Source organism: Somniosus microcephalus, chromosome 15 (assembly GCF_052327205.1).
Source record: "Somniosus microcephalus isolate GS21.2 chromosome 15, FLI_Smic_1.0, whole genome shotgun sequence".
Taxonomy (NCBI): Eukaryota; Metazoa; Chordata; class Chondrichthyes; order Squaliformes; family Somniosidae; genus Somniosus; species Somniosus microcephalus.
Genome location: NC_141001.1, coordinates 122,484,317 through 122,496,984, shown reverse-complemented (window position 1 = coordinate 122,496,984; position 12,668 = coordinate 122,484,317). Strand labels below are relative to the sequence as shown.

Below are 12,668 nucleotides of genomic sequence, written 5' to 3'. Positions count from 1 at the left end.
AATATATTCAAGAAGGAGTTGGATATATTACTTAAGGCTAAAGGGATCAAGGGATATGGGGAGAAAGCAGGGACAGGGTACCGAATTTGGATGATCAGCCATGATCTCATTGAATGGCGGAGCAGGCTCGAGGGGCCGAATGGCCTACTCCTGCTCCTATCTTCTATGTTTCTATGTAAGAAGGCAGCTCACCACCTTCTCAAGGGCAACTAGGGAATCAAACCCAAGGCCTTCTGTGTGGCTTAGTACAAAACCATCAGTTCTTGCACCCATCGAGGCAAACTCAGCGAAAAAAATCAGACTTTATATTTATGTGGCCGTCTTTCGGATGAGACGATAAACCGAGATCCCACGGCCACTATTTTGAAGAAGAGCAGGGGAGTTTTCCCCGGTGTCATGGGCCAATATTTATCCCTCAACCAATATCACTAAAATAGATTATCTGGTTATTATCTCATTGCTGTTTGTGGGAGCTTGCTGTGCACAAATTGTCTGCCACGTTTCCTACATTACAACAGTGACTACACTTCAAAAAGTACTTCATTGGCTGTGAAGTGCATTGGGATGTCCTGAGGTGGTGAATGGCGCTGGAGAAATGCAAGTCTTTCGTGCTTTCAATGTGTCAGCCGTGGCTCAGTGGGCAGCACTCTCGCCTCTGAGCCAGGAGGTTGTGGGTTTAATCCCCACGCCACAGACTTGAGCACAAAAATCTAGGCTGACACTCCCAGTACGATACTGAGGGAGTGCTGCACTGTCGGAGGTGCGGTTTTTTGGATAAACCGAGGCCCCGTCTGCCCTCAGGTGGATGTAAAAGATTCCACTATTCCGAAGAAGAGCAGGGGAGTTCTCCCCGGTGTCGTGGGGCCAATATTGCCTCAATCAACATCACTTAAAAACAGGTCATTGTCACATTGCTGTTTGTGGGAGCTTGCTGTGCACAAATTGGCTGCTGTGTTTTCTACATTGCAACAGTGACTTTTTAAAAATGTATTCATTAAATGTGGGCATCGCTGGCAAGGCCTGCCTTTATTGCCCATCCCTAGTTGCCCCTTGAGAAGGTGGTGGTGAGCCGCCTTCTTGAACCGCTGCAGTCCATGTGGTGATACTTCTTTGTAGCACTTCGGCCATTTCAGAGGGCAGTTAAGAGTCAACCACATCGTTGTGGGATTGGAGTCACATGTAGACAGTAGACTTCCTCCCCTAAAGGACATCAGTGAACCAGATGGGTTTTTACCACAATCCGATAGTTTCATGGTCACCATTACTGACACTAGCTGTTTATTCCAGATTTATTTAATTACCTGAATTGAAATTCCCGAGCTGCCGTGGTGGGAGTTGAACTCACGTCTCACGGATCATTAGTCCAGTAATATAACCATGATGCCACTGTACCCTCTATATTATGCTGTCAGAAGGCCTTGACTACACTTCATTGGCTGTAAATAACAACAACTAGTATTTATATAGCGCCTTTAATGTAGTAAAACATCCCCAAGGCGCTTCACAGGAGCGATTATCAAACAAAATTTGACACCGAGCCACATAAGGGGATATTAGGGCAGGTGACCAAAAGCTCGGTCAAAGAGGTCGGTTTTAAGGAGCATCTTAAAGGAGGAGAGAGAGGCGGAGAGGTTTAGGGAGGGAATTCCAGAGCTCAGGGCCTCGGCAATGGTGGAGCGATTAAAATCGGGGGATGGTAAGAGGCCAGAATTAGAGGAGGGCAGAGATCTCGGGGGGTTGTGGAGCTGGAGAGGGTTACAGAGATTGGGAGGGGGCGGGGCCATGGAGGGATTTGAAACCAAGGATGAGAATTTTAAAATCAAGGCGTTGCCGGACCTGGAACGAAGGTAGGTCAGTGAGCACAGGGGGTGATGGGTGAACGGGACTGGGTGTGAGTTAGGACACGGGGCAGTGAGCACAGGGGGTGATGGGTGAACGGGACTGGGTGTGAGTTAGGACACGGGGCAGTGAGCACAGCGGGTGATGGGTGAACGGGACTCGGTGTGAGTTAGGACACGGGGCAGTGAGCACAGCGGGTGATGGGTGAACGGGACTGGGTGTGAGTTAGGACACGGGGCAGTGAGCACAGGGGGTGATGGGTGAACGGGTCTGGGTGTGAGTTAGGACACGGGGCAGTGAGCACAGCGGGTGATGGGTGAACGGGACTGGGTGTGAGTTAGGACACGGGGCAGTGAGCACAGGGGGTGATGGGTGAACGGGACTGGGTGTGAGTTAGGACACGGGGCAGTGAGCACAGGGGGTGGTGGGAGAACGGGACTGGGTGTGAGTTAGGACATGGGGCAGTGAGCACAGGGGGTGATGGGTGAACGGGACAGGGTGTGAGTTAGGACACGGGGCAGTGAGCACAGGGGGTGATGGGTGAACGGGACTGGGTGTGAGTTAGGACACGGGGCAGTGAGCACAGGGGGTGATGGGTGAACGGGACTGGGTGTGAGTTAGGACACGGGGCAGTGAGCACAGGGGGTGATGGGTGAACGGGACTGGGTGTGAGTTAGGACACGGGGCAGTGAGCACAGGGGGTGATGGGTGAACGGGACTGGGTGTGAGTTAGGACACGGGGCAGTGAGCACAGGGGGTGATGGGTGAACGGGACTGGGTGTGAGTTAGGACACGGGGCAGTGAGCACAGAGGGTGATGGGTGAACGGGACGGGTGTGAGTTAGGACACGGGGCAGTGAGCACAGCGGGTGATGGGTGAACGGGACTGGGTGTGAGTTAGGACACGGGGCAGTGAGCACAGGGGGTGATGGGTGAACGGGTCTGGGTGTGAGTTAGGACACGGGGCAGTGAGCACAGCGGGTGATGGGTGAACGGGACTGGGTGTGAGTTAGGACACGGGGCAGTGAGCACAGAGGGTGATGGGTGAACGGGACTGGGTGTGAGTTAGGACACGGGGCAGTGAGCACAGGGGGTGATGGGTGAACGGGACTGGGTGTGAGTTAGGACACGGGGCAGTGAGCACAGGGGGTGGTGGGAGAACGGGACTGGGTGTGAGTTAGGACACGGGGCAGTGAGCACAGGGGGTGATGGGTGAACGGGACAGGGTGTGAGTTAGGACACGGGGCAGTGAGCACAGGGGGTGATGGGTGAACGGGACTGGGTGTGAGTTAGGACACGGGGCAGTGAGCACAGGGGGTGATGGGTGAACGGGACTGGGTGTGAGTTAGGACACGGGGCAGTGAGCACAGAGGGTGATGGGTGAACGGGACTGGGTGTGAGTTAGGACACGGGGCAGTGAGCACAGGGGGTGATGGGTGAACGGGACTGGGTGTGAGTTAGGACACGGGGCAGTGAGCACAGGGGGTGATGGGTGAACGGGACTGGGTGTGAGTTAGGACACGGGGCAGTGAGCACAGAGGGTGATGGGCGAACGGGACTGGGTGTGAGTTAGGACACGGGGCAGTGAGCACAGGGGGTGATGGGTGAACGGGACTGGGTGTGAGTTAGGACACGGGGCAGTGAGCACAGTGGGTGATGGGTGAACGGGACTGGGTGTGAGTTAGGACACGGGGCAGTGAGCACAGGGGGTGATGGGTGAACGGGACTGGGTGTGAGTTAGGACACGGGGCAGTGAGCACAGGGGGTGATGGGTGAACGGGACTGGGTGTGAGTTAGGACCTGGGGCAGTGAGCACAGGGGGTGATGGGTGAACGGGACTGGGTGTGAGTTAGGACACGGGGCAGCGAGCACAAGGGGTGATGGGTGAACGGGACTGGGTGCGAGTTAGGACACGGGGCAGTGAGCTCAGGGGGTGATGGGTGAACGGGACTGGGTGTGAGTTAGGACACGGGGCAGTGAGCACAGGGGGTGATGGGTGAACGGGACTGGGTGTGAGTTAGGACACGGGGCAGTGAGCACAGAGGGTGATGGGTGAACGGGAGTGGGTGTGAGTTAGGACACGGGGCAGTGAGCACAGGGGGTGATGGGTGAACGGGACTGGGTGTGAGTTAGGACACGGGGCAGTGAGCACAGGGGGTGATGGGTGAACGGGACTGGGTGTGAGTTAGGACACGGGGCAGTGAGCACAGCGGGTGATGGGTGAACGGGATTGGGTGTGAGTTAGGACACGGGGCAGTGAGCACAGAGGGTGATGGGTGAACGGGACTGGGTGTGAGTTAGGACACGGGGCAGTGAGCACAGTGGGTGATGGGTGAACGGGACTAGGTGTGAGTTAGGACACGGGGCAGTGAGCACAGGGGGTGATGGGTGAACGGGACTGGGTGTGAGTTAGGACACGGGGCAGTGAGCACAGGGGGTGATGGGTGAACGGGACTCGGTGTGAGTTAGGACACGGGGCAGTGAGCACAGGGGGTGATGGGTGAACGGGACTGGGTGTGAGTTAGGACACGGGTCAGTGAGCACAGGGGGTGATGGGTGAACGGGACTGGGTGTGAGTTAGGACATGGGGCAGTGAGCACAGGGGGTGATGGGTGAACGGGACTGGGTGTGAGTTAGGACACGGGTCAGTGAGCACAGGGGGCGATGGGTGAACGGGACTGGGTGTGAGTTAGGACACGGGGCAGTGAGCACAGGGGGTGATGGGTGAACGGGACTGGGTGTGAGTTAGGACACGGGGCAGTGAGCACAGCGGGTGATGGGTGAACGGGACTGGGTGTGAGTTAGGACACGGGGCAGTGAGCACAGGGGGTGATGGGTGAACTGGACTGGGTGTGAGTTAGGACACGGGGCAGTGAGCACAGCGGGTGATGGGTGAACGGGACTGGGTGTGAGTTAGGACACGGGGCAGTGAGCACAGGGGCTGAGGGGTGACCGGGACTGGGTGTGAGTTAGGACACGGGGCAGTGAGCACAGGGGTGATGGGTGAACGGGACTGGGTGTGAGTTAGGACACGGGGCATTGAGCACAGGGGGTGATGGGTGAACGGGACTGGGTGTGAGTTAGTACACGGGGCAGTGAGCACAGGGGTGATGGGTGAACGGGACTGGGTGTGAGTTAGGACACGGGGCAGTGAGCACAGGGGGTGATGGGTGAACGGGACTGGGTGCGAGTTAGGACACGGGGCAGTGAGCAGAGGGGGTGATGGGTGAACGGGACTGGGTGCGAGTTAGGACACGGGGCTTTGGGACATCCTAGAGTTGTGAAAGGCTCTTTCTTTAACACCTCTGAACTTCCTTTGTCCCGGCAGAGCGGCTGCCTGGAGGCAAGCGGCAGCAGCAGCTGAAGCAGCCTGCGATGAAGCCTCTCGGCTGCAGTTTGAGACGGAGAGGTGCAGGAGGCTGGTTGAGCATGAGATGGAGGAGAAGATCAAAGGGTGCGACCTGTGGCGTCGCAAGCACAATTTCCTGAGCGACACCCTGAGGAGTCAAGAGGAAGAAAAGGCTAAAAGGAAAAATAAAGCTGTAGGTTTTATTTTTCCCTCCATATCGGGTAAACTGTCACAGAAGTTCCAACATGGAAACAGGCCATTCGTCCCATCCAGTCCGTGTCGGCCTTTACCCTTCACACAGGAAAATAGACCTAATCACGTTTACCCGCCCTGTTCCCATCTCCCTCCAACCCCCTTTCCTCCATCCACCTCCCCAATCTGATCCTCAATGTTGACAATAGATTCTGCCTCCACCACTAACCCTGGGAGTGAATCCCACAGCCTCACAACTCCCTGTGTGAAGAGGTTTCTCCCGTCCTCTCTTCCAACGTTTGATCTTGTATCTCTGGCCCCTCGTTCTTGACCCCTCGGCCACTGGAAACCATCTGCTTCTCTCTACCTTGCCCGTAGAGTCATACGCCTAGAAATTGGGTTGGGGCGCCAAAGTGGCGCAAAAGTCGGCAGAGCGCAGGATTTAGTGCAGCGATCGGAGTGATACCTATCGCCAGAAATTCAGTTTCAGTGCCCCTCGAGGGACACGGGGCGAGGCTAGAGGCGCTCCGCGTCCCTCTTAGGGCGCTGAAACTGATTATCGCAGCACAACGTGCCGCAGCGCCACATGCTGCGGCACGGCACGCTGCGGTACTGCAGGCCTTCCTCCCACTGTTAAGGGGGAGGTGCCTGCAACAGCGCGATCCCCGCTCGCGAGTGCCGGCAAATGAGCCCGGCACCAAGGAGAAGTGCCGGGCTCTCGGGAAACAGCCGGCAATGCCGCGGGGGGGGGGGTTAGGAGGCCGGGGACGGAGGTGCAGGCAGGCGGCCGCCAAAAAAGCGGCCGCCCTGCACCTCCACCTTAACTTGCGCCGCTGCCGGCACAGTAAGGCCCCGTGAACCGGGCGCGGGTAGCGAGCGGCGCAACTGCGGCGTTCGCTACCAAATATCGCGAACGGGGCACGAATGGGGCGCTGCGCACACCGATGACGTCATCGGTGGCGGCGCAGCGCAAATGCCTAACGCCACCATTAGCGCCCCTGCTGAATATTGCCGCAGACGCAGCCAGTGGCGCTACAGCCACTGACTGCCTCTTTAGGCGCTAACAGGTGGTGCTACTCACCCAATTTCTCCCCCAGGGAATCTTACAGCACAGAAGGAGGCCATTCGGCCCATCGTGCCTGTGCCGGCTCTTTGAAAGAGCTCTCCAATTAGTCCCACTCCCCCCTGCTCTTTCCCCACAGCCCTGCAAATTTCTCCTTTTCAAGTATTTATCCAATTCCCTTTTGAAAGTTACTATTGAATCTGCTTCCACCGCCCTGTCAGGCAGCGCATTCCAGATCACAACAACTCGCCGCGTAAAAAAAATGTCCCCTTATCTCCCCCTCTGGTTCTTTTGCCAATTTCTTTCAATCTGTGTCCTCTGGTTACCGACCCTCCTGGGCTCCATCCTTCGAATACATACATACTTTGGTTCTGTCTTCACAAAGGAGGACACAAATAAACTCCCAGAGATGTCGGGGATCATAGGATCTAATGAGAGGGAGGAACTGAAAGAAATCAGTATTTGTAGGGAAATGGTGTTAGGGAAATTGACGGGATTGAAGGCCGATAAATCCCCAGGGCCTGATAATCTACATCCTAGGGTACTTAAGGAAGTGGCCCTAGAAATAGTAGATGCATTGCTGGTCATCTTCCAAAATTCTATAGACTCTGGCACAGTTCCCATGGATTGGAGGGTAGCTAATGTAACCCCACTATTCAAAAAAGGTGGTAGAGAGAAAACGGGGAATTATAGACCGGTAAGCCTGACATCGGTAGTGGGGAAAATGCTAGAGTCCATTATAAAAGATGTAATAGCAGAGCACTTGGAAAACAGTGACGGGATCGGACAAAGTCAACATGGATTTACAAAAGGTAAATCGTGCTTGACTAATCTACTGGAATTTTTTGAGGATGTAACTGGTAGAATAGATAAGGGAGAACCAGTGGATGTGGTGTATTTGGACTTTCAGAAGGCTTTCGATAAGGTCCCGCATAAGAGATTAGCGTATAAAGTTAAGGCACATGGGATTGGGGGCAAGGTATTGACTTGGATAGAGAACTGGTTGGCAGACAGGAAGCAAAGAGTTGGAATAAACGGCTCTTTTTACGAGTGGCAGGCAGTGACTAGTGGGGTACCGTAGGGATCGGTCCTAGGACCCCAGCTATTCACAATATATATTAATGATTTAGATGAGGGAACTAGATGTAATATCTCCAAGTTTGCAGACGACACAAAGCTGGGTGGGCGTGTGTGCTGTGAGGAGGATGCCGAGAAACTCCAGTATGATTTGGACAAGTTGGGTGATTGGGCAGATGCATGGCAGATGCAGTATAATGTGGATAAATGCGAGGTTATCCACTTTGGTGGCAAAAACAGGAAGGCAGATTATTATCTGAACGGCAATAGATTGGGAAAAGGGGAAGTGCAACGAGACCTGGGTGTCCTTGTGCACCAGTCGCGGAAGGTAAGCATGCAGGTGCAGCAGGTGGTTAAGAAGGCAAATGGTATGCTGGCCTTCGTAGCGAGAGGATTCGAGTACAGGAACAAGGATGTCTTGCTGCTGTTGTACAGGGCCTTGGTGAGACCACATCTTGAGTATTGTGTGCAGTTTTGGTCGCTTTATCTGAGGAAGGATGTTCTTGCCATGGAGGGAGTTCAGCGAAGATTCACCAGACTGATACCTGGGATGGCAGGAATGACGTATGAGGAGAGATTGGGTCGATTGGGCTTATATTTGCTGGAGTTTGGAAGAATGAGAGGGGATCTCATTGAAACTTATAAAATTCTAACAGGACTAGACCGACTAAATGCAGGAAGGATGTTCCTGATGGCAGGGGAGTCCAGAACCAGGGGTCACAGTCTAAGGATAAGGGGTAAGCCATTTAGGACTGAGATGAGGAGGAATTTCTTCACCCAGAGAGTGGTGAACCTGTGGAATTCTCTACCACAGAAGGCAGTGGAGGCCAATTCATTAAATATATTCAAGAAGGAGTTAGATATACAATGTTTAAGGCTAAAGGGATAGAAGCATAGAAACATAGGAGATAGGAGCAGGAGTAGGCCATTCGGCCCCTCGAGCCTGCTCCGCCATTCAATGCGATCATGGCTGATCATCCAAATTCAGTGCCCTGTCCCTGCTTTCTCCCCATATCCCTTGATCCCTTTAGCCTTAAGAAATATATCCAACTCCTTCTTGAATATATTTATCAAGGGATTTCTCTCTCTCTCACGCTCTCTCGATATTCCTCCCTCCCCTTCTGTAAATCAGTGAAAGTGACCCTGAGGCTTTCGGATTGTTGCAAAAACCCATCTGGTTCACTAATGTCCCTTTAGGGAAGGGAACCTGGTCTGGGCCGATATGTGACTCCAGACCCACAGCAATGTGGATGTCTCTTAACTGTCCTCTGAAATGGTCCAGCGAGACACTCAATTTGTATCAAACCCGCTCCCAGCGGTTCAGGAGGGCGGCCCACCTCCACCTTCTCAGGGCGAGTAGGGATGGGCAATAAACGCCGGCCTTGCCAGCGACGCCCACATCCCCAGAGTGAATTCTAAAACACGGTTGCTGTTTCCTGTTCCCTAGTGCCAGGCCAAATTCCAGACTTATTTCCTGTGCAGGACGGAATGTGAGCAGCGAGTCAGTGTCGCAAAAACACACGACGGAAGCCCCAGGAGTTTTGTGGTAAGTGGACTATTAACTATTTTAAGAACTCTTGTTATCTGTGTTCAGCAAAATTATGTTTCTTTTGGCTCCCAGCTTGTAAAAAATGCATCTGTGGCCGGGTCGGATGTGGGTCTGTGTTCATAGAATCACAGAATGTACAGCACAGAAACAGGCCATTCGGCCCTACTGGTCCGTGCCGGTGATTTTGCTCCACACGAGCCTCCTCCCACCCCTCTTCATCTCACCCCATCAACATATCCTTCTATTCCTTTCTCCCTCATGTGTTTATCCAGCTTCCCCTTAAATGCTTCTATATTATTCACATCAACCACTCCCTGTGGTAGCGAGTTACACATTCTCACCACTCTCTATCTTATATTTATGGCCCTGAGTTCTGGTCTCCCCCACAAGTGGAATCACTCTCTCTGTGTCTACCCTATCAAACCCTTCATAATGTTAAAGACCTCGATCAGGTCACCCCTCAGCCTTCACTTTTCTAGAAAAAAGAGCCCCCGCCTGTTCATCCTTTCCTGATTGGTATAACCTCTCAGTTCTGGTATCATTCTTGTAAATATTCTCCAGTGCCTTGACATACCTCCTCCCCCGCCATTGTCTATCTCATTTAATACTCTCAGTGATGTTGCCCCTCAATCACTTACTTTCTAGACTATGACGCTTAATCTTCCCTGACCTTTCCCCATCACTCACCCTCCTCGCAGTCGGGATCAATCTTGCTGCTCTCTTTTTCCCACGCACGTCCGCCAATTCACTTTTATTGTGTGTTTGTTTCGGAGAGTCAGTAAATGACATGGAGTAATGTTGAACATGTAAGTTGTATCTGTGGATTATTTCAGGAAGGAGAGACAGTGCAACTTACTTTGCCTGTTGTTGAAACTGATGACCGGCAGCAATTAACAACTCCAGAAAGGTAGGCTTCAGAAGTTTGAACATCGAAACAACCAGCCAGTTCCCTTTTGTAACGGGCGCCCATGTCACGGACTGACAGAAATGACGGACAGGAAGAGGCCAGCTAGCCTGCCCCGACTGTCAAACCCCATGTCTGGCACAGTCCCAGAACCACATACTTTCACCTCCGTGATATTGCCTCTCTTTGTCAGCTGTGGCTCAGTGGGCAGCACTCTCGCCTCTGAGTGAAAAGTTTGTGGGTTCAAGTCCCCACTCCAGAGACTTGAGCACAAAAATCCAGGCTGACACTCCAGTGCAGTGCACTGTCGGAGGGGCAGTACTGAGGGAGTGCCGCACTGTCAGAGGGGCAGTACTGAGGGAGTGCCGCACTGTCAGAGGGGCAGTACTGAGGGAGTGCCGCACTGTCGGAGGGGCAGTACTGAGGGAGCGCTGCACTGTCGGAGGGGCAGTACTGAGGGAGCGCCGCACTGTCGGAGGGGCAGTACTGAGGGAGTGCCGCACTGTCGGAGGGGCGGTACTGAGGGAGCGCCGCACTGTCGGAGGGGCAGTACTGAGGGAGCGCCGCACTGTCGGAGGGGCAGTACTGAGGGAGCGCTGCACTGTCGGAGGGGCAGTATTGAGGGAGCGCCGCACTGTCGGAGGGACAGTACTGAGGGAGCGCCGCACTGTCGGAGGGGCAGTACTGAGGGAGCGCCGCACTGTCGGAGGGGCAGTACTGAGGGAGCGCTGCACTGTCGGAGGGGCAGTACTGAGGGAGCGCTGCACTGTCGGAGGGGCAGTACTGAGGGAGCGCTGCACTGTCGGAGGGGCAGTACTGAGGGAGCGCTGCACTGTCGGAGGGGGCAGTACTGAGGGCACCCCACACTGTCGGAGGGGCAGTACTGAGGGAGTGCCGCACTGTCGGAGGGGCAGTACTGAGGGAGCGCTGCACTGTCGGAGGGGCAGTACTGAGGGAGCGCTGCACTGTCGGAGGGGCAGTACTGAGGGAGCGCTGCACTGTCGGAGGGGGCAGTACTGAGGGCACCCCACACTGTCGGAGGGGCAGTACTGAGGGAGTGCCGCACTGTCGGAGGGGCAGTACTGAGGGAGCACCGCACTGTCGGAGGTGCCCTCTTTCAGATGAGACGTTAATCCGAGGCTCCATCTGCCCTCTAGGGTGGATGTAAAAGATCCCGTGGCTCTATTTTGAAGAAGAGCAGGGGAGTTCTCCCCAGTGTCCTTGGCCAATATTTATCCCTCAATCAACATCACTAAAACAGATTATCTGGTCATTATCACATTGCTGTTTGTGGGAGCTTGCTCTGCGCAAATTGACTGCCGTGTTTCCCACATTACAACAGTGACTACACTTCAAAAAGTACTTCATTGGCTGGAAAGCGCTTTGTAACGTCCAATGGCCATGAAAGTCTGTCTTTCTTTTGATGTCAATAACCCTGAAACCATTGTCTGTGCCTTTTTTCACCTCCAAGGTTTGATGTCTCAGACACTTTCCATCCCCCTTTACCTGCCCCACTCCTCGACTTCAACATGGGGGTTCTTGTCTGAAAATTCCTCCAAGGCCACGCCGGCACAGATCATCCATGATCTCACTGAATGGCGGAACAGGCTCGAGGGGCTGAATGGCCTCCTCCTGTTCCTTATGCCCACCCCTCCCCCACTCTGGCCCACCCATTGTGACACGTGCACCTGCCAAGCTCCATGATAATTAGGGAATCTCCCCCGGACTCCGGCGATGGACGTTCCCCATGGGTGGAACTCCAGGACCCCTGGTCCCACTAACTGGGCTTTAAGCCAATGGCGGGTTTTTTATTGAGTCGCTAACAGAGAGGTGCAGTTTCCCGAAGGTTTAAAGAGGTTTTCCTTTGGCAGGTTGACGTACTGCATGGCATCACCCGGCAGCCCGACCAAAGAGAGTCGGACCCAGGGTTATTTCAGCGATCTCCCACCTGTCAAACACCAGGAAATATCGTGTCCCAGTAAAGGCCGGAAGGTGGTTGATTATTTCTGGCTTCCGGCTGACGACGGAGATTAAGGTAAAAGGAGACAGCAGGCAGGATGGAGTCTGAACCATCAGTTCTCGAGTTGAGACACCATCATCAAGCACTCCCCGCTGCATTATTTTTACGATTTGCAGCCAAAACATGGTATATTATTCATCCCTCAACCAACATCACTAAAACAGATTATCTGGTTGTTTATTTCATTGCTGTTTGTGGGATCTTGCTGTGCACAAATTGGCTGTGTTGGAATCATAGAATGAGAGCACAGGAGGCCATTCGGCCCATCCTGCCGGTGCCGGCTCTTTGAAAGAGCTCTCCAATTAGTCCCACTCCCCCTGGCTCTTTCCCCACAGCCCTGTGAATATTTTTCCTTCAAGTATTTATCCAATTCCCTTTTGAAAGTTACTATTGAATGTGCTTCCACCGCCCTTTCAGGCAACGCGTTCTAGATTCCCATCATCATTTATAAGGGTGCAGTTTACACCCTACTAGATATGCTCGCCCGATCTGGAGTGTGCTGTTCCTACACAATTTTTTGAGGTCATAATTATGCATCGCCACAGCTGCAGATTTTGACAGTCTCAGGGAGCACTCTAACGGTAGGAGTGGAGACCCCCCGAATTTTAAAAAATTAATTCATGGGATGTGGGCATTGCTGGCAAGGCCGGCATTTATTGCCCATCCCTAGTTGCCC

General features: G+C 53.7%; 1 protein-coding gene across 1 annotated transcript in view; it reads left to right on the top strand.

The window, feature by feature from the left end:
* LOC147107200 (uncharacterized) overlaps nucleotides 1-12,177 on the top strand; it is a 33,247-nt gene extending 21,070 nt beyond the window's left edge. Inside the window, exons 5-8 of the mRNA XM_086007544.1 lie at nucleotides 5,167-5,380; nucleotides 8,967-9,065; nucleotides 9,902-9,975; nucleotides 11,844-12,177. Of these exons, the coding sequence (XP_085863670.1) occupies nucleotides 5,167-5,380; nucleotides 8,967-9,065; nucleotides 9,902-9,975; nucleotides 11,844-12,006 (550 nt within the window). The 3' untranslated portion in view covers nucleotides 12,007-12,177. The remainder of the gene's footprint in view (nucleotides 1-5,166; nucleotides 5,381-8,966; nucleotides 9,066-9,901; nucleotides 9,976-11,843) is intronic.
* Nucleotides 12,178-12,668: the final 491 nt, after the last annotated feature.